Source organism: Cardiocondyla obscurior, linkage group LG01, assembly GCF_019399895.1.
Source record: "Cardiocondyla obscurior isolate alpha-2009 linkage group LG01, Cobs3.1, whole genome shotgun sequence".
In the NCBI taxonomy this organism is placed as follows: Eukaryota; Metazoa; Arthropoda; class Insecta; order Hymenoptera; family Formicidae; genus Cardiocondyla; species Cardiocondyla obscurior.
Window position 1 is genome coordinate 6,324,316 of NC_091864.1, and position 22,494 is coordinate 6,346,809.

Below are 22,494 nucleotides of genomic sequence, written 5' to 3' on the forward strand. Positions count from 1 at the left end.
ATCTTCGGTGTCTAATTAGTCTCTTTGTCTCTCTCTCTCTCGCTTTCTCCCTCTCTCTTAGGAGTTAATTTTAATCCAAACCATTTGCTGATCCTAATCACCCTGTACGTCTCGCCGGGCGCGGATCGCCTCTGAAAACGGAAAGGCGGAGGCAACGAAGGGGGGAATGCGATGCCCCGTGCGGTTGCTCGCGCGTTACATGATACCGTCGCGGGGAATTTGTTTCGTCGCGCCACATTGTTTCGGACAGAAAATCGATACGGAACTTCGCCCCGGCCATAGCGCCGCGGCGCTATCTACGGTGTCTACCTGCGACAAAGCGTTCTCTCTACGGAAGCGGGATTCCCGCTTTGAAACTTTAACCCACCTATCTGCGCGACTTCTTTAAGTGACATGTCACGCGGTCCCGAGATGTTCAAGAAAAACTTACGCAATAACGAGACGCCATCGTTGCCCGGTTTTTGTATCACGTAAAGATTAAAAAAATCAAAATTACATTTTGCAGCTATGAGAAAAAAAAAGAAAAAAAAAGAAAAAAAAGAGAGTTCTCGCTTAATTTTGGGCGGATCTCACGTCTGAAATTTCGTCCGGAACGAATTTTTGCGGAGCCGTGAATTGGCTTAAAATTCGGCGGCGACTACTACACCCGTCGCGTCGCTTCTTCGACTTCCATATTTATTATCTCCCGTGTCCATTAGGAAGATTACACCGTGGACCTCTGTGACCCATTTCTAGAAACGTAAAAGTCAGGCGAGTAAGACCGAGGCGTCCTATCTCGCGCTGATAATCTACTTGCGATAATTGGAACCAGCGTGCCATCTTGAACGCGAAATATATTTGCGCGCAATTAAGTATAGAGACACATAGGCTAAGTAATTACCCGATAACTTACGATAATCGGCGCCTTAAGACGCGCGTTCGCACGAAGCAGCTTCGCCGATCGGGATGATAATCGTATTTTATTGTTATTGGGAGTATCGCGATGCGCGCCGCGCAATTCCGCTCTCGTGGGATTCATTAAGAGAAGACGCGCGAAATCAATTTTTTTCTCTCTCTTAATTCCGTCGTGGGGAAGAGATAATCGAACGGCAGATCTTCTCGCTTGTTGCAGATTGTGCTAAACTCGATGCACAGGTATCAGCCGAGGATACACTTGGTCCGCTGTCGACACAGCGACGACAGCGGCCTGCACATCACTGACCTCGAGAAGGAGGAGCACAAAACGTTTATCTTTCCAGAGGCCATTTTCACCGCCGTCACAGCGTATCAGAATCAGCTGGTGAGTCCAGACGTCTCGTCGAATAACAGTCGATTATATAGCGCGGCATTACCTCACGACAAGATCAATGAATATCTGCATCGCGAGATTGAAGGCCGTGACTCTCGACATGGAGAATTATAGTTCTCGAGACCTTCGTTTTTTTTTTCCTTTTCTTTGTTTTTGTTTTTTCTTTTTTTAAAATGACGCTCGAGAAGCAAGATCGTTAAACGTGCATATTTTTTTGTCATTTTTTTATTTTGCTAAACATTTTTATAGTAAATCTTCAACAACTGTTCGACAATGTCTAATAAAAAGTTGTTCTTCTCTTGATACAAAATTCTTTTCTTCCGCGTTAAATATCTTTTTAGAGAAAATATCAAACTTAATGGATCGATCGTTTCTTGCAGATAACGAGATTGAAGATTGATAGTAATCCGTTTGCCAAGGGTTTTAGAGATTCGTCAAGACTCACCGACTTCGACCGGTAAGTTGAAAACTTCTCGAGGAAAACGTCCAATGTTACAGCAATATTTTATCGGTCGCTCGATCGAGGTCGGGAAAGAAATTTTCGGTGAAATTCGCACCGATGTCACGTCGCTAACCGATCGAACAATAATTATAAAACTCGATTAGAATACGCCTTAGCCGGTTTGCTAATCTGTCTGCGTCGTGCCGAACCGTCCGGTCCCGGCGAACGCTTTTCTTGCATAGCGGTGTAACGAGCAATCATAGCGTCCATTTATAACGGCCGGACGTTGATCGAGCGGCCGCTAAATTAAAACCTATATTTTCGAATGAAATATCTATAACTCCCGTGTCGGCGCGGCGCCGACGTCCTACTGGAAGGGGTTAATTAAAACGCGATTAGAGTGTCAGCGTATACGTTATCCGGCCGACGATTTCCTTGATTTCTTCTCACGCGAGTCATCCCTTCCCAGATCTAGGAACAGATTAATTGCCCTCGAAAAGCGCTCGGATGATAATTGCGAGGTCGAACGACGTTGCAGGCCGATCGGCACTTTAAATCGTCCGTTCTCTCTATTTTCTTTCATTTCCTAATATTATACGCCTCGCGTTTCAACGCGGTACTCCGCCATTTTATATTTCCGGGACGAGTTTTTGCGGCTCGCTTCTTGCGTCGCGAGGCTCCGACCTATCGACACGCGGCTCCTCTTGTAGCCGCGTCACGGACGATCATTACGTCCCATTAGAACGTCGGCACCTTAATCGCGCGGCTGCGCCGGCTAAATTATCGCTTAGATCTCTCGCGCTGGAAGAGGAAATTTACAACAACGTTAAACGCCGAGGCATGCGAGAGGATCGCCGCCGAAATGATCGCGCGCGCACGCGGCCGATTTCGAATCATCCGCGATCATCTATCTGCATGAATGACGACGCACCTGCCCAGTCGTCGTGTGTTCCTCCTACCGTTCTTTCCTTTCCGCATTTACGGCTACAAGGTGGATGCACGAGCGACGGAGAAAAATGTATATATTTATGTATATGCGGACGCGTATCTCTTTATATTCAACACTCCCGTCATCGCGGGATTACACGTATATATGTATAACTATACCGATGCCACGTTGTAACCGGTGTAGTTAGCTGATTATCAATGTTGTCTGCCCATCATCGTGCCCGTATAAAAGAGACATTTTCTGTTTTTTTTTTTCCACTTTTCTTTTTCTCTGTAATTTATTCGTATCTCAATAAAATATTCAAATTTTCTAAACCTATAGTATTTAAAAGAAAAAAAAATTGATAACCGAATCAGCTTTTAATTTAAAAAATAAATACGGACGTGAATTAATCTTTCGTGTTACAACTCGAACCTAGACCACCTCGCATTGTTGTAAAGTTCGCCGTCGTGCCAAGATGAAAAGTTTCACGTTCGACTTGCCGGGTTCACGTAGCCTCGCGTTTTAAAAATTGATTAGCCCGAGCCGAGGCCTCGGTCGCGGGGTCTCGAATTCGGTACCATATTTTACCGAAAAAACCGTCTGGTGCCCTCGCACCGCCCACCGATCCTCAGAAATATATTAAGGAACGCGGCGCGCGTTAAGCTGAGCCAGGACTCTCGTCACGCCTCTTCCAATTTGCACGTGATCGCAGCTGGGCCCGTTCGAGATGCCACTTTCGTGAAAACTCCCCCGGCTCGGTAGGACACCTATCTCCCGCGCGAGATCGTTTCGCGATTAATTAAGCTCATATTTCAGAACGCCGCCGGTCGTAACTCGTGCAATTAATGCGGCCGTGTTTTTCGGATCGGCCCTCTGAAAAATCAGCGACGCAAAACTCGGCCAAACACGGCCGCGCGGCCGCGTATCGCTAATGACCTTTCTCGATCGGCACCGAAAACCTTAACGGCGCATTTAAGTGTCGCGATTACCGCCTCATTACGATCGGATAAACAATTTAATTGCGTTTCGCCTTTCGCAAAGCAGGTGTCTCACGACAGGTACGCGGACGGTCTTTGCGTTTGCTGAAACGACGATGAGAATAAATAAAAAAATGAGAGCGGCCGAGAAAAGGGCAAAACGAAGGGAGAGAGAAGGATACGCAATTTATATTAATACCCTAAGACCAGCTTAATTCCCAGGGAACATGCACGATACTTTAGATAACGTGGATAACTTGAATGGAATAATTTGCAACATAAATTTGTTCATATATGAAACGTTAATTTTCAATAATTAATTCTCTCCTCTGTTCTAAAACTTGTTTATTAAATCTTAAAAACTCGAGAAGATACGAACGATCACGAAATGTAAATTGTTGCGACTTTTTGTTTTAAGCTGTAAATTTTTTAATTTGAGTCTACTTCGTTGAAAACGTTCTACTTAATCGTTACAAAAGCAGAATCAATCGAACGCAATCGTAAATTCCTCAATCGCGTACACTTCTTTGGAATAATGAGATGTAAGAATTCGAAATTAAACGGCAAAGAAAAAAAACAAGTAGAAAAGAGCTCGAGGTAACGAAGTAGAGACCCGAATCGTGAAAAACGAGGGGGGTTTGCGTTAGAGAGGGAAGAAACGATTTTATTGGGTGTTCGTTATCGATTCGCGGACACGCAGTATATACCGGTCGATTTGCATAAAAACCTTGCACCGAGAGATCGCCGTTAACAATTTAGTAGGCGTTGCTCGCGTCGATACGCGCTCAGCTACCGACGTGTCGTTCTTTCTTATTAAATGGCCCGATAACCGCTTCGCCACGGAGGAGAAGTCAGTCCCGCGGGTGCGAAGAGGCGATCGGCCGAGAAAAACCTACGAAGCCGGCCAGCGGCGAGCGAAGGGCGCACCGCGCCGACAGGAGGGGGAAAAGGGGACCGACGATAAAAGTAACGCGGCTTTTAATTACGAACCGATTTCAGCACCGTCGTCCCGCTGCGCGCCCTTGGAGCGAATATTATTAAAGCGCGTTGCGTTTCTCCCGGGTGCCGCGTTTATTGTCAAGTATGCGCATCGGATTATCGTCCCGCGTATTTTTTGCTCCCATCCACCCGGCAATTCTCCGTCTGCCTCGCGCGCCTCGCCATCGCGCCCCATCATCGCCGACCCGGCGAGGCCGGTCGTTAAAAAATTAAGTCGCGCGAACGCGTCCGGCAAAAACACGCGAACTTCTCGTTTACGATTATTAATAGCCGAAGCGCGCGATCTTCCCACTCGCGAACCGCGTGCTCGCCGCTCGGCCGATCTGCGCGTGGCTCGCAGAAGTTTCGTGATGGATCGAGCCATGCGTGCGATACTTTCATGTACGAATGCTACCGCCCTGTGAACGTATATTAAACCGAATTTACTATGCTCTCGTTCTCTCTCAAAGAAAAAAATATAAAAAAATAACGGAAGAAAAAAAAAAAAGACGCGGGTGTAACTTTATTTCGTCGGAGCGATTTCACGGCGAATCAAATAACAACGAGCAGTGTGCGCATTTTAATGACTCCGCATCTCGGTTGCACGGCCATGATCTCTCTCCGGAATCACTGCCACACCGAGATCCTCCCTAAATCAGCACCTGCCTAACAGGCGGCCGCCTAAATCTCGCACCGTCATTCTAAGACTCGTCCCTTATCTCGAGCCCTCGAAAAGTCGATCGGTTCGTCGCTTTGCATTCCTGGGCATGGACGAGATACAACACCGCCGTCACAAGCCCTTCAAGCTTTGCTATCGGGAATTATACGTCTTTCTCTCTCTTTCACTTCTCCGTTTCGTTTTTTTCGAAATTGCTACGCGCGGAAACGTCCCCGTAAAACTCGCTCGAGACAGACTACCGTGGGACTCAGTCGGCGATAAAATCTTCCGGGATCAGTAACGCCACGGCGATAACGCCGTCGCTCTTGGCGCTAGGTGTGCCCGCTTGGGGATTCTAACTTTGTTGGTTCAAAGCGTTGCTAGTATTAGCCAACTGATCGGAAATTATCGATAGGCGAAGATCATTCCGAACGGTGGGGTTTATCGCGGAACTAATTTGAGACACGAGTTCTTTATCAGTTCCTACAACCTTTATCTCATTACTCTCAATTTGCGCGATTCCTTGGTATAAAACGTTCGTTAGCGCGGAGAATCACGAAACATCAAATTAATTATTCTATTTCGCAGCGTAACGCGAATTAAACGAACGAAAGTATTCGGCGGATATTATCCAAAACTCGAATACCACCCAAAGGAATGCGACAAGGTGCTAAAAACGTAAGCGGTTCCACCGATTTATAGAGTGCGAATACTTTCGACTGGCTTAATAGTTTCGAAGGGCACGTTCGAGGTGTCGAGGGATCCGCGGGGTCCAGGGCGTGATCGCGTTCTCCGTCAACCGATGACACCGGCCGTTGCCGCGCTCGCTCCAGATAAGCACGTACGGCCGCGAAGATCGAGATGAGCCCTCCGCTTCGACGAGGAACGCCGGCAGTTGCCTCCACGTTAGCCGTACACGGATGCACCGCTCCGGCGGCGTCCAGAGTTAATGAGAGAGCGGCCGTACGGAGCAATACGGCGCATGCACCCGCCCACTTCACGCCGGCGCTGATAGATAGATGCCCCTCCGGCCCTCTTTCTTTTACCTCTCTCTCTTTCTCACCCTTTTCTCGGGCCTACCTTCCCCGGGCCCTCCTCGTCGCGTACGTGTTCGCCGCGCGCACGGTACCGCCGTCAACGTCGTGAAAACATCAGCGCGAGGATCGCGGAACCGCGGCCGCTCGTGCAAAGGCGGCGCGATGGCGGCCGGGAGGCGCCGCTTCGCGGTACAGATTGATGCTTCGGGTCTACCTAAAGTCGTTAAGGCCCGCCGCGAAAAGAAACTCCGAGATCGCACGGTATCGTGCGGACGTTGCTTCAAGTGATAACGTATAAATGTATTATATGCACGTTCGTTGGCGCGTGTTCGATTTAGATTTATTATTTTTTTTTTTATGCAATCGTAGAAAATGCTACTTAATATTCTAAACCAGTTGTCAGCTAGGAAATCATGCGCTCGATTTGTTAAATTTTGTAAGAGTTTCGGGCAAACTCGGAAGTAAGCTAAATAAAAAAAAAAATATCAACGATTATTTGTTACTAATTTGCTGCGCCCTGTTGCGTCTAGCGGATATGTAAGTGTCAGAGCGTCTCGTATATTTCGGATTCCGCGGCAGTCGCATCCTCGCCGTGGAAACGTCTCGGGGAAAGAAACGGATGATAACGTAGGAGAAAGAAAGCGATTCCACGTTCCCTGGTTCCCGGTTCCGGAGGGCAAGGGGAGGGACAGGGCATTCATCTATATTAGCTTCGAGAGCGGACGGCCTGTCATTACCGCTGCCGCTCTTGGCCCTCTTCCTTTCCCTCTTCCTCTCCTCCCGAAGTCTCTCTATCTTTCCCGTCTCGTTCGGGCTATCTCTTCCTCGCAGCTCGCATCTTCCCTCCATCTTTCTCCCTTTATCCCGCGCCTCGACACAACTACCAGCAACAACCCCTCAACGCAGACACCTTCGACCGATACCGCCAGTCTCCTTGCTGGCCCATTAGCGGACCGCATTATCAAAGTGCCAGAGGGAGACGGACGGAGCGCGGCGACGAACAAGGACGAAAGAGACCCCGCGGAAGAAGAGGCAAAAGAAGTGGAGGGGGAGACGGGGCACGGGAGGTGGAGGAGCAGCATCAGTGGCCGTGGCTGCTATGGAGCTAATAACCGCCGTTTAAAACGCAAAAACAAAGGTCTCGCCGTGCATCATCGGGGGCTTTAGGCCCGACCGCGGGAAGAGGAAGGCAACGCCGGGAGGAGGCGGAGCAGGGAGAGAGCGCTCCGACTCGCACACACGCTCGACCGACTATTCGAGGCGTCAGGGTCATTACCGGATCATTACCTACCATACCTACTGTGCGACGACGATGATGGCTCGAGCTTGCGAGCACCACCGATAGACCCCCTCGCGTACATAACGCATCTACACACGCTCACGCTCCGCTCTCATGTATGCGCGTCCTCACATCTAGAGCTCCGACTTCTCGGGCGTTAACGTCTCGTATACCTTTCCGCACAGGTATGCGTACGCGCGTCCAAGTGTGCGCGCACTCGTGCACTCGCACACCGGCTCTTTCGACGCAGTGGTGATCGCGCGTCGGTCTGCTCGGCGGCAGCCGGGTAAATTACAGGCTCGACCGTATTTTGTGTTGTCTTGTTGTTTTTCAACGCGCCGAAAGGAAATGAGCGAGCAAACGCGTCACGCCACCCCGAACCTGCTAATTTCTATTCATATTTTATGGCTATTAATTTCTTCGCTGTAACACTCGGCTCTCTGCCCGTTTTGCCCCCTTCGCTTCGCCTCGCTCTCTATCACCGTACTCTCTATCTCCCTCTCCTTTTTTTTTTTATCTTTGGCCCTCCGCGGCTCCGTTCTCCCTTTCCGCAATTCTTTTCTTTGCCTCTCCCCAATTCGCGTTATACCCTTCTTCTCGCCTTCCTATTTTTAGTGTCTCTTTCTGTCGGCTTCTGTCGCCGCTTCTTCTTACCTTTTGCACCCTTTCTTCCTCTCTTTTTCATCTACCTTCTAATACTCTCCTTTAACAGCGTACCGTGTCGAAGGAAAGAATCCACGGAACTCAGCCCTACGCCTCTTTCTACCCGCCAAATTTTTTTTTTCTTTTCCTTTCGCCAAAATCTTCACGCGATTCATCGTTCGCAAAGACATCCAGTTCCCGCGAACTGTCCCTTTCTATTTTTATGAGTTTTTATTTCTTTTCGCGTTTCGCCACCACCTAGTATCACCCCGAGCGACGACAGCTCGGCTCGCTGTTAATACTATGCGCGCGATTGTTAGTCATAAATCTCTCGATAATTCCAATGTAGCTTCCTCATTTCCCTCCTGTTTTTTTTCCCCCTTCGAATTTAATCAACCTTTTTTTCGTAGATCCCAGCCCACTAGCTTCAACGACTTCCACATGTATTATTAGGATATTTTTTAGATTTATTCATTATAGGTTTTAATTTACCGATTGATATTTCCTCACTTAAAAAAACGCATTAATTTCACGGCCGGAAAAATTAAATTTACATTAGTCTTCTTCAACTTTTACACCGAGTCTCGCAATTAAAAAAAATATTTACAGAAAGCAGTTTTTTTTTAATGTAATAGACGTAAAAATAAATGAATTCGTTGGATCATATTTGGCGTGATATTTGCCTTTTGTTCGTTCCAAGTTGAATTCCGTTTTTAGAATCGTGGTAGTATCACCAAAATGGCGAAGGCATTCCACGAGGGAGCTTGATAGTCCCTGTGGGATGCGTGCGAGAGGAACCGAGATGAACCAAACCGCAGCATTCGATGAACTACCTTCGGCCATCAGCGGGGTGTAACCTATTATTATCTACCACTTACCTAATGCCCTGTGTCAGCCCCGGGGTAGACGGAGAATAACAGGCCCCTTCTCCGTTCGACGGAATTCCCTGCGCTTTAATATCGCGAGCTATTTCACGTCGCCTGAGCGCGCTGCCCGCGATTTTGGCCAATTTATCGACTTAGGTGTCAAAAAGATGATCAATTAGGGGAAGCCTTGAAATATCGAGGAGCACGAAACGCATCACGAAAAGTTAATTTTGTCATCGAATCAAGATCGGGTATCTCGGTGTGACTATTAATTATTTTTACATATTTAGCACCCGCTTTTTACTTTAATATATTGTATATGTACGTTGCACGCAATAATTCTGTTGTACCAAACTTGAGGAGAATCGAAAGAGATACGGCGAGCGATTTATATTGCAATACGTAGAAAAAGTTGAAAATCAAATTACATCGTTGTGCGATTTTGCACTCTAAAAGTAGCCCGTTAAATGCCGTGTCCCCGGCTGATCTCTGTTTCTAAGTTCGTCGAAAATCGGGATTACGATTCTACAACTTGCGCAACTGACCAAAGATAATCTTCGTGCGCGATAATAATCACCGGTAGCAATTCCCGTGGTAATTAACATTAACAGCGGTCACCGGTGCGTATAAGTGATCGCGTTCCTATGCCGACCGGCCGTAATTTTATTATTTGCGCGCTCATCGAGCGGACGTACAAATATTATGTGCGAATTATTAGTGTAAACGCGTAAATTCATGATGTGCCGAGAGGTGCGGCTCGCGTGTAATTGGATTGCTAATTAAGTTGCATCGAGGCGCTATCACGCGATAGAGCAGCGCAAGAGACGAAGAGTGAAGGATTTCTCTCCTTGGATGCTTCCTCGCGCGACGAGAGGGACTTAAGGAGGCTCGCGTGAGAAAGAACGGCGGTTCTCGTTTTCCGAAAAGGGCTTCTCCGCGGTGCCCACGTGACCGCGGGCCTTCGGACGCCGAGAAAAGGGCTTCGAAAAAATTACGGGACATTAAGCCACGTGAGAATATACCATATTTCCTTGTCAGAGCCGCTTCGGGGAACGAGGAACAGATACGTTCGAAAATTACGGATGTGGCCATTAGCCGCTAAAAGCCGTCACGATGCCGTCAGTTTTGCTCCAATTAACCCTCCAGGAATCAAGTTTTTTCTCTCTCTCTCTCTCTCTCTCTCTTCACGATAGGAAAAACAGATGCAACGCGTACGCGATTACGCATAAAAAGCGTCTTATTACTCGCTACGTCCAGGAAATCATTTTTCCTTCAGCTGTCGGCTAGCTTATCCAATTCTATTACTAGTTTAATTCTGTACGCTGATTAAAAAAAAACGAGAGAAAGAGCGATCTGCCAGATAAATGAACTGAATCAATATTGCATGATTTGAAATCATTTTCGCAGGAGTTTTGCGAAGATCAAAACTTTATATGTACATCAATTTTTATCGAACAAAATTTGATAATTACGACGATCACGACGCAGACGGTTATTTAAGAAATTTAATTAACAGGATAAATAAAGATTTCACATTTAACTATATACGTAATTATGATTTTTAGTTTTAAACTCAATGTTTTGTAAAATTAGAAATTCATATGACATTTCGTCATCGAATTCATGAAATAAGTTCTCAAATGTCAATTGCTTTTAGATTTAATACAATTAAGAAAAAAAAAAAAACTTTGAATTAACTCTGCCGGATGTATTTTCTTCTTTCTTATTTACGGACTCTATCTCTTTCTCTCTTTTCTTGTGGACGACGGTACTCGAGGGGTGTAGCCGCGAGAGCGTCATGGACATTTTAATGGGTAACGGCGGTGGCCTCTAATTAGAACGTTTCGACCGTAACCGCGCCATTACGGGGGAAAACGCAGACTCGTCAGATCGATGAGGAATATTTATCGCGGTGTAACAATTACGGGAGTCCTGGCATAGCGCGAATAGTAATAGGCGGCCTGCCCCGGAGGCCGCTCTCTCGCCCGGCGAACGACTGTAATTAGGGCTTTTATTGTCTGTACATAAGGAAGCTTTATGAAAACATTAAGGATATAATTCAAGGCCGGGGAGAGGCGCAGCGCGCTAGCACACTCCGCCATGAATTGCAGCTCGGGACTTAATGCACGGGAGGACCGTGCTGCTAGCGCGCCGCGTCATTTCCGTTTTGCGTACGCACGCACACGAGCGCACGCGTACCCTCCGTGTAAGTTGCCTTGTGTGCGACGAGAACTGCCTACCTGTTCCTCACCACGTACGATGTAATTTGATTCCTGGATTTTTCTGCGCGAGCCCCGTGTGATTAAGCTATTTTCGAGACCGAGAGAGATAGCGCGCCGCTGGCGAGGGGATGGTAGCGCGCAACGCACCCGGGATTCACATCTCCATCGACATTCTTCGGTATGAATATTGTTCGCGTACGTGAACAGAATTTTCGAAATGAAACGCGTAACATAATTATTTAAGCAACGTTTAAATCAGCTTGTCGATTTAAATTGGATTGTCGAGTGCCTCACGGTGTCCCGATGCTTTCCTACGTATAACAATAAAATTTCCAAGCCGCGTCACGTAATCGTCGATCGAGATCCACGTTCGGGATCCGCCTAAATCACCGGCTCGCTCCGTCCCGCCCTGTTCTCCTACACGCGATCCTGCTATCCGCGAAATCTCGGATCACGATCGATCCAGGCGGATCGATACGCGAGGCAAGTACCCGCTAGAACTCGGCTAATAGAGTTCGGGCCCTTGACAGCGATATTTCACGAGAAGGAGAAGAGGAATGGCCGCGGACGGACGCGCCGGTGTGTGGTCCGGCACGTCCGAGTGGACGGCGATTAGCCCCGGGGCCCCCTAATCCCTTCCTCGCTCTTCCGTCGCCGGTTTCACCCTCCGGGAACGGAGGCTCCTTCCTCTTTACCGCTCGAGGCTTACTCTTGTGCATCCACGTACCGATGCGTGCGTACCATGTGTGCGCGGGGTTGTGTGTATGTTCGCTCGTGCGCCTCCTCGGGTGTCGCGTTACGTACTAAGCGGTACGGTAACCGAGACGCGGCCTGCACACCGGACCCATTGTTCCCGAGACTTCCCCACGTCCCACCGCCTGTTTCTACAGTCGCCACGTTCACCCCCGTTCACGCTTGTCCAGCTCCACGGACTTTTCGGCTCGAGTCGATTTGCCCTTCATCGTCTTGCTTCCTCCGTCTCTCCATTCGATCGGGTATATCAATACTGCACGCAATAAACAATATTGCTAGCACCGGATACGAACGACTCTAACCGCTGCATTTTACGAGCAATATACTATCATCTCTTACAATATGTATTAAAAAAAAAATGTTTGTAATATTTGATTGTCACTAAATTAATCTTGAGAACATTTTCAAAGATTTTTTTTTCATTGAATTTTTGCTCCTGCGTTTAAATACTGCTGAATGCGTAGAAAAAGTTCTAATATATACATATATACAATTTGTTTAAAGATCTAGAATTAATACAGCTGAATTCCTTTTGGCAAACCGCATTTCTCGCAACTCTCTTATTTTTCGTGCGTCGAATCTCGCAAAGTCACGGTGGTTTTGTCTCGCCTTCGCACCATGGTTTTACGATTTTACGAGTCGGAACTCTCGTCGACGTGCCGGCTAGCAACTACCAAATGAAGGCTAACCTTACTCTCCTTGACTGGGTGTCGCCTGACCCGGTGATCCCCGAGGTAACTGGACCCGCGAGAGTCAGCTTGCCCCCCCTCTCCCCTCCGATTTTGGTCCACGGAGACAGAATCATTATGAATGTCGGTCGAGATTGAATTGTACGGTCCCGACGACGTCGGTCGCGCGAGATGATGAAGTGCTTCGTCGCGCCAAATGTTCCACGAACGATGATTTTATTCAACGTACCAAAGATTTAAAAGTTTCTATTTCTTACGCGATGTTTATGAGCAATTTCTCACAAGATAATACTTTTTTTTGTGTCTACGAATAGCGAATAGATTTATAAGTTTTTTTTTTTTTTACAACAACAAGAAGCTTATATTTTTTTAACAGTGTGACTTGAAGGCACGACCTAAAGTTTCTAGGGACGGGGATAAATATGTTTTCCGGAACCTTTTTATTATGCACGCCTTTAAATTATTTCTATGCACGAAATGCTGAGTTATTGAACGCCAGTTATGAAAGGCGTCTTCGAATATCTTGATGGCTGCTGGTTCGCGGAACTGGATGATCGATAAGAGGTATCATTCGTGGGCGGCCCGTACTCAAATTATCCGACAGGATACTAGTATCAAGTTGTCTCTCAACCACTTGACTTCCAAGAAGCGCGAAGGAACCAGCAGCCATCCATCGACGCTGCCTTCGTCTTAAGATTTGAGATCAAGCAGACAGCGAAACTCAGAGAAAATCGTCAAATCCTCGAAAGACATTAAAAATATCCAAACCGAACGTACTTTCCTTTTTTTTGCAGTTCAAGATATTGGGCTTTAAAAATCTTTCATAAATAAGATATTAGTTAAATTAAACTATAAACTGGTCTTCGCGACATAAATTTTAAATAACCTGGAAATTGGTTCATCTTTTTTTAAATAATCCAGTTATCAAGCTATATTAATAAATTATTTTTTAATGTCTGATCTTAATACTATAAATTACGGGATTCAGAACGAAAAGTAGCAGAGTGTCTGTTTGAATTATACGGAAAAAAGATCAAAGAGAAGATGATTAAAGAAACGCCAAGCTAATTAAGAAATCAAACGGGTGTAAAATTAAAGTAACGAAGCGGATTATTGGTTTGAAATTTGTTGATCGAACGAAATGAATGTCTCAGTCTACCTAGCGCTAAACCGATTCGACTCGTTCACTTTAAATGGCAAAAAAAAAAAAAAAAAAAAATAAAAAAAAAGACTGACGTAAACTTCTCTGGATCACATCGAAGGATCTATCGAGCATTCTGATTCGTTCCTACGGCCTTCGGATTTGCGCAATCGGTCTTACCTCGTCGGGCTTGAAATCGAAAGCAATTACAAAGCGCCGCCTCGGATCCGCGATATCGTAATGAAGCCTTAATAATTGAGATAGACCGGCCGATAATCGACGTGTCGCTATACGCCGCTCCCGCGCGTAATCACGAAAGTAGGAAGTGACTCGCCGCGATTCCGCGCAATGAGACTTAGTCGTTAATTATCGTCGGCGCGAAGAGAACGAGGGGAAGAGGGAGGGCAAACGGGAGAGCGAGAAAGAAAGAAATACAAGATGACCCTTTCGCCGTGCGAGACGCGTTTCCATCTGTGATCGGCCAATAATCCGCTCGTTAGCGTTTCTGCCGCAATAGTAACGAAGCAACGAAGGCGCGTCCGCGCACAATCGCGCGTAATTAACCCTAATTAAGCCCGCGCCTAACGCACGAAATCATCCATCACGTTTGTTGCTTTGAGGGAGAAAGAGGTTCTCGCTATTCCCCCCACCGAGCGCGCACGTCTTTCTATGAGAGAAAAGCTCGTCTTAATTACCCGCCATTCTCTCTGTCTCGTCTCTCTGTCGACTCGCATCCGTAAAGGAATCTCATTGATTTACTCCCTTTTAAGTGCTATTAATGCCGATAACGTCGATCGATTAATCAGCCGGCGCGAGAGCCGCCTCTCTCGCCTCGAGATCGAACGGACGATTTTATCTCGCTCTGTCTCGCGTTCCCGCGGCTTCGGACGATTTATTTGCTCGCCCCGGCGCGATCTTTGCCGTTTCGGTCGATCCGCTGAGCGCAGGATCGCGACCTATTGGCCGCACGATTGCGTGGCCGCTCCGTTCGGTACCTCGTCTAATCTCAATGCTGACCGGCCGCCCGCGCCGCGCCGATTCTCAAACGACTCGCTGTGCCACATTTTAAATGGATCTCTTATCTCAACGTCTTATTCCGCTAACATTATTAACGACCCCAGACTATTTCTCTCTTAATTACGTAATTTAGCGTGCGATATGTATTATTATTATCGTTTCAGTGACCCGATGGAGCTTATGGAGCAACAACTGGTAAGATGCGGCGTGCCTCCGGTGAGAATCTACGAGCACCTCGCTATGCCATCGCCGGTCATGGTAGCTGCCGCCGCGGCCGCGACGCTGGGCGCTCAACAACAGCAGCAGCAGCAGCAGCAGCACCATCAACCGTCCACCCAACAACAGCAACATGAAAACGGACATACGATCCCACCCTCCTGGCTGTCGCCGGCGATCTTGTACGGTACCAGAGGTGCAGCCGGCTCACCGTCGCCCTATTCTACCGCCGCGGTCGCGGCCACCCCCGGCTTCTCGTATCCGACGACATTGTCCTGGCCACCGCCTCCCTGGCAACCACCCCCGGTCGCGATGATCTCGCGACGGTCATCGCCCACCGCCGCGACCAGCCTGAGGTATGTGCCCTATCCACCGACGGCCAGCACACCCCCGCCGCTAAGGGCGCGCCCGTCCAGCCCTAATTAGCGATCCCCGCTGGCGCTGCCAGCTCGCCGACTGCAGCAACATTGTTCCTCCTCTCTCTCTCTGTGATCAAGGAACCGACGCCGATATCGGAACTGGAACCTGAACTCGTATGTTTTTATTCTCGCCAAGAGCATGACGGACCTAATGCACGCGTTCTATCGTCATCGGTAACCGCGCTCGGCGATGCAAAAAAAAAAAAAAAATAAAAAATAAAAAAACGAGAGTAATATTCCCTACACTTTTGTTGTAGCGACGAACGAATAAGATATTTGGACAACGTAGTTGGAAAACGACGGTCCAACGGATTTGCAATCGTGAGGCGAATATTGGTCATTATTAATTGTGCAATTAAAACAACTTTATTGTGTTTCGTAGCGGTAATAATATGTAGATGTAGCTTTATCGTATCTCAAGTATATAGTTTTGTAAGATTTTATTTTTCAAGTTGACTTAAAAGTTAAATTTATTTTTTATCCCAAGAAAAATTATTTTACAAACATTATTCTTATTATCTCTGAAAGTTCGCGAACGTTACTAATTAAATTAAATTATTTTATAACGATACATTGCATATGAATGACGAATCTATCACAAGATAACGTTTCAATCTTTCAGTCTTTCAGAGTTTTCTCTGTTAAATCGATTATTATTATATAATTAATATACCAATTAATAATAACGACTATATATAAGTTGTATAGATTGTATATATGTATTTATTTTCTGGACACGATTTGGCGCGAATGTAATTTTTTTTTCTTTTTTTTAAAATTAATTAATAATTTTTAAAATTATCTGACTCTTGTTATAATTGTGTTATATAATTTTATTACGTTGTGTTTATTAAGAAGAGCTTCGAAACCATAATTTTTCGCACATTCTTCTTGATGTCGTTTTAATTTCCTATCCACATATCGTGCAGCAAAAGCAACGGAGGACGATGAATCGCAGGGCGTCACTTACAACTGTGAGCTTAAGCGTGTTCTAAACGTTCATGTTTTCTCCCGCAACACCTTAGGTGCAACCAAAGAACTATTCTTAGCGCCTAGGATGTCAATCGCGGACTCTAACGCATAGATATTTATATAATATAATATAATAAATGTAATTCTCTGTGTATACATGTCGTTCCATTAATATTATGCGCAAGATGAGTATATAGGCGGCGGCGGCGACGGTAAAATTCCACACAACACGGATTATTCGAACATCCACGCGGAACTAAAATATTCCAAAAAATTATAGAGCCGGATACGCAGGAATCTCCGTATTCATTTTCAAGTTTTAAGGACTCGAAAAGTTTCATCGAGACACTTTTAATTTTTGAAAAAAAAAAACAAAAGAAAAGAAAGAGCCACGAAATGATACATTGAAATATTCAATGATCTAACGGAGCAAGAGATCGGTACGTTTCAATACCCGAGAACGTGAGAATCGAATATCTTCGCAAGTCGACGTTATCGTAAATCTTCTCGACGGCTCCCCGCGAACGGCGAGATATGTCTCTCGCTCTCGTGTCCACGTAATATATCTCGTTGTGGAGGATTCGCGAGTATCAAGAGGGATCGCAAGGCCGCGCGGATTTTCGATCTCGATTTGTACATAATAATTCCGCGCTCATTAGAACGAATAAGTATCTGTTGTAACGTGACGAAGGTACATGTATGCGTACGTACGTATGTTAAATATGTAAATGCAAGCGAGCGTGTACGAAAGAGCGAACGATTCTCGGCGTAACTGTATTATATACCGCGATAGTATTAACGCGCGTCTTGGCACAAGACCGTGCAATTTGTACATAAAGGAACCTTTATGGTAGCGAGTAGTTCAGCGCCGTATTCCCCCCCTCGATGTAGCACGACAAAAATAAATGAATTTTCATTAAACGCCCGATCACTCAATCGCCTGTACTTTCTGCGCCACTCATTAATCTTCTTCCTTTATTATTTATGTTCTTTGTACAGTTTACTCGTTTACGAATAAATTATTCATCGTTATTAACAATTGTTTTAATGACGTTACACTTACTTTCTTTTAATCTCAAGCCCTAACGAGTATTATCCTCAAGATGTTATTAAAATTAAGAGACGATTATTTTCGCGGCTAACTGCGAATGGAATCCTCTGTCACCTACCCGTTCTTTACTCGGTATGACCTTGCCTGCGCCACCCAAGCCTCATCGCACCTCCAACTGCCGTGTAATTCTGTTATACCTATCTGAAATTAAATAAATTCATTTCACGGCCTGTCAGCGAGCAATTATTTTCAGATGCGGCTGCTTTAAAGCCTTCGGTTCGTTCCATGACTAACACCTTTTCTCACTCTCTCCCTCTCGCCCGTTCTTTCTGTCACTCGAGCCCCCGGTTCACCATCGGGAGCATGTCGCTATCGCCGTATCGCATTGCGTAGTACTCGGTTGCTTCACGTCGCGTCATTGGGCGCGCCGGGTCGCTGCACCGCAAATGTTTCGCGCGATCGAGCGCGGCCGCGGCGACATGAGACGCCCTTTAACCCTCTAGTCCGTACGCGACGCGAAATATGAAGCGTTAAACCAGACGCCAATAACGTGAGCGGACATTGTTTCATAATGCGCCCGATAACATTTCCGAAGGTAGCTCAATTAGAAAAAAAAAAAAAAAAATAATAATAAAATGCGATAAAATTAATTGAGCGATAAAGAGATTACATATTTTTTAACGAAACGTCGTTGGTGCGATGCTCTCTTCTCAAATTTTTATAAAGGTAACGAGTTCAATATATTTAACAAACAAGTAAATTTAAAGTTCTACTAAAAATAGCTAAGTGATATTCTTTTTTTTTTTCTTTTTTTTTTCGAGAACAAAAGATCCAAGGCTGAACGTCTAAATTGCACGCGAGGCGGTTCACCAATTACTTCGAAGACATTCAACGAGTAGGTACTCGAGTCTTTTAAGGACTCGTTGAATTAGCGATGGAGGACGCGGCGGCCACAGGTAGAAGAAATCCACGGTCGAAAGAAACGCGAAAAGGGCAGAAGAACGGCGGGGAAGAAGAAGTAGACAACGGTTTCACCGGGGCGCGAAAGCGATCGTGTGTTACGTCGTGATGGGTGGAGCGAGGTGAGAGAAACAGAGAGGCGGCTCCCGAGCTTGTAATTATGTTGATACGAATGATCTGCGGCTCGCCGCAGACCGACGAAGAACAACAGGAGAAGACGAGAAGAAGAAGAAAAGGAGAAACACGAGCGGGCCGGGCCGGCGAGAGAGAAAAGAAAAGGGGAAGAAAAGGGTGAAGCCGCTAGCGATGCTCACCGGCTGCGCTGTACGTACCCCCCCCTTCCCTCCCCCGATTTTTCCTCTTTCTCCTTTTCTGCCTTCTCGCCTTTCTTCCTCATCGATACTTTCCTCCCCTCGTTTTCTCTTCACCTCGCGGGCACCGGCGTTGCAGCGTTCCCCGCGTGCATCTACCCGCACGCATCGCTCATCCCCACGCGACTCGAGAGAGAAAGAGAACGAGAAGTCGGTGAGGACCAAGCTTTAGGACCGTGGCGAAACCAGTTTAAGTGGTTAAGTGTAGATGTAATTGATTTCCATTTTATGAGGCTCTCTCGAGGAAGACGCTCCTCCACCCGCCGTATATCCCTCCCCCTCCCTCCCCCCTCGAGCAAGTCGCCCTCCCCCTTCTCTACCTCTTTTTCTATCGTATCGCATCTTCCGCCTTGCGCTCCTATCTCTCCCTCGCCCAGCTGCATAGTCTTTAGCTTTCCTTTTTCTCGCGCCAGCGAGCCGCACACGCGTGCGACGCATACGCGCGCAACATCGAGCGCATAAATACGCATTATAATGTATCGGCGGGTGCCTCTCGACAAGAGAACGGCTTCGCCGGGCATAATCGTTTTCTCACGCCTCGTTCCGCGATGATTTCGGCGGGAAGGATGGAGGTGAAGTATTAACCCTTGCCCACCTCGTCGTACTTGGCGCGGGAGAGCCCGCGCTTCCATCCTCCCGTTGCGCCGTGTGCAAGTGCGGAAGGGTTAATCGTCGAGATTGCCGGTGATTAATCGCGATAAGATCACGACGGAGCTGATACAACGCGTGGCCGACGACAAAATTAATAGTAATTTCCTATTTATGGTAATAGAATTTTTTTTTTAATTATTAAAAAAATGTTTCTACGCGCAGTCTAGTTCCCATAGCTTCCAAAATCAGAGACTGTGACCTCCATTTATCACACCTTGTTTCTTTTTTTTTTTTTTTATGAGAAATAAACGCATACGCGGGAAAGATTAGAAGTCACAGAATTGATCGATGAATACCAAGAGTGCTCACGCGCGTAATGAAAGCCCACCGAAGTGGCATGCAATTACAAGAGCAGTGATAAAAGTTGGTAACGAATTAGCGGTTTGTAAAAGTGACTCTCGACTTCTGACAGCTTCGAGACGGAGAAAGTACGACGGGGGCGAGTTTCTTGCGGGCTGCTCGTTTCACGTCGGTACAAGTTGTTCTTCGGGGGCGAACGAATTTACGATCGATACCTTAATTGCAATCGAACGAGCTATTTCGAGGGTCGGCGAAGGTTAATGCACCATTAAGAAGCGCGTTACAGAAGATGGTGTCCACGCTCGTTGTCTTCGAGCTCCTCCCCTCGATATTTTTTTTCGTTTTTTTTTTTTTTTAAATTAAATCCGGGAAGAGTCGTATCCCCCCTCGAAATAAGCGTTTATTATCACCCTCATTTATTTATCTCGGCAACATTTCACAAGCCCTCGAGCAGAGTTATTTGTTTGACGTAGGATAATTCGATTAGTGCCGGTGTCGGCGTAAGCCAGTTAGGAAAAGTAGAAAATTTAAGGAGAGTGTCGTAAGAATACGATCCACCGGGGTGGAAGAAGGAAAGGATGAATCAACGATAAAAAGAGAACGGGTAGAAAGTCACGAGGGTAAGAGAAAGAACGAGAGAAATAGAGAGAAGCACTCGGGCGGAGAATATGTAAATTAGGAACTCCGCGTGTGAATGCGGAGATTTATGGCGGCCCGTACACATTTCTGGGCGCAATAAATATCAGTAAGTAGCGACGCGCGGGACCGCGTCCGGATCGGATCCTCCGCGCTTCTCTTGCTCGCTCCGTGAACATATACGTATACGCGACTAACACCATGTCGCGCTACCACGCCGCCGTTCAATCCGTGCCCAATATCCTCAGAAAAATGTCGAAAAAAAAGAAAAAAAAAGATCGCCGTCGTTTACAAAAAGAAAAAAAAAAATAACATGACTGAAGACGAAAGTTATAAATCAGTAATTAAAAAGATAATGTTATTCCCGACTTATATTTGTCAGCTTTGCGACTTCGATCGTAATCGTCTCGACCTAAAGATTTTTAATTTTACATTGTCGGCAGTTACCGGTGGACGAAACTAACGTAATCGACGAGACGAAAGCACGCAGAACGGAATGGAACGCGAAAACGAAACGGTAGGACCCGAAGAGAGTCGTCGGAGACTCCGTGGGTGGCTGCCGAGAGATCTCTCGCTTTCCTTTTCCCTTCCTTCTTCTCGCACGCACACGCACGCACGCACGCACGCAGGGTCGGCGACGTTTCTCTTAACGCATCCTGCTACTTCGGTAAGTGACGCCCCTGCATCTCGATATCCCCGTCGCTCTTTTTGTTCGAACGCAAGCCGAACGCAGCTGCGGCAGGAACCGTGCAAACAACCGCAAACCGTGAAACGAACGGACGATGCGATAAAATGAAAAATGTAAGGCTACGTATTTTTTTTTTTTTGAATTCCGTTCCGTTTATTTTTAACTGATAAAACAGGATATGGTAAAGTCAATGTTTATGTCTTGTAAAAATTATTAGATCATCTAAATGCCTTATTTTTGCATAAAATTTACATTGTAATCACGTTATAGGAGTATCCTTCGTAATTTGTAGACGTAATAAGATTATGGAATTTCTATCACTGTGCAAACTCATTGCAATTGTATATTATATGTATATGAGCTAACGTTTCGAGAAGACTTTATTACTTTTATGTTATTATGCGTTTTATGATCCACGATACTGAATTTATTCTCATCAACATCGTCAGGTGGTTACGACGCATTCTTTCGCGCTATAAAAGTCACCGTGAAACGCGATCAATTACAATCTGGTCATGCTCTAGCCGCAGAAACTCTCATCGCCAACAGCAATTATAAGAAATCGAGACAAATCCATGCACCATCCTTGTCCGTAAAGATTTTCCAACGAAAATATTATGTTAGCAAAATAATTTTAGGCTCGATAAAAAAATCAGTGCTTTAAAGAAAACACTTTTAAGTGAGATTATTAAGAAGAAAAAAAAAATAAAAAGATCTGCGAAGCAGACGGCGAAAAGAGAGACTAATTTGCTAGCGAATCGACGGATTATTAATTAGCTCGTTTAAGAGATTATACCGCTCGAACGGCAACTTCGGAGGACCGACGTGGAAGATGAAGAAGAGAAAATAACGAGAGCGACGATTAACCTCGTCGTCAGCTGGGTCGTTCTTCGCACCTGCTCATACGGAGAAGAATTAACTGTCCTCGAAGTCAGTCGACTATGATAATCAGACGAGCTATGATCCGGCCGCGATTCCATAAATAAGCTTATATTATAGATGAAATTTCTCGGGCCGATTAAAACGGGTGAACGATATTATTCATCACGGTGAGGCAATTTCTCGAGAACGAACGTTACGGTTTGTATAAATAATTCTCATCGACGCAGCTGCACGCGGACTAATGAGATCGCATTTTATTTTATTACAATGACATTTGGAAAATCGATGCAGATATTTGCGCGTACTACAAAAGGTTATTAAATTTTTTTTTTTTTTTTCCTGAAAATTATTGTGTTTTGTGAATTTCGATGAAGATTTCTACTTTCATGCGGGAAGGCGAAGAATAATTGGATGCCTGTTCGCGCCAG

The 22,494-nt window shown here is 46.0% G+C and overlaps 1 protein-coding gene and 1 long non-coding RNA gene across 2 annotated transcripts in view; one reads left to right on the plus strand and one right to left on the minus strand.

Annotated features, from left to right (window-relative positions):
* Window positions 1-17,463, plus strand: part of LOC139105242 (T-box transcription factor TBX20) — a 46,502-nt gene extending 29,039 nt beyond the window's left edge. The window contains exons 4-6 of the mRNA XM_070661246.1: window positions 1,112-1,279; window positions 1,669-1,745; window positions 15,085-17,463. Coding sequence (XP_070517347.1) covers window positions 1,112-1,279; window positions 1,669-1,745; window positions 15,085-15,562 — 723 coding nt within the window. The 3' untranslated portion in view covers window positions 15,563-17,463. The remainder of the gene's footprint in view (window positions 1-1,111; window positions 1,280-1,668; window positions 1,746-15,084) is intronic.
* The window catches only part of LOC139105331 (uncharacterized), a 35,911-nt gene that overhangs the window by 11,086 nt on the left and 2,331 nt on the right, over window positions 1-22,494 (minus strand). The gene's annotated exons all lie outside the window — the stretch shown is intronic.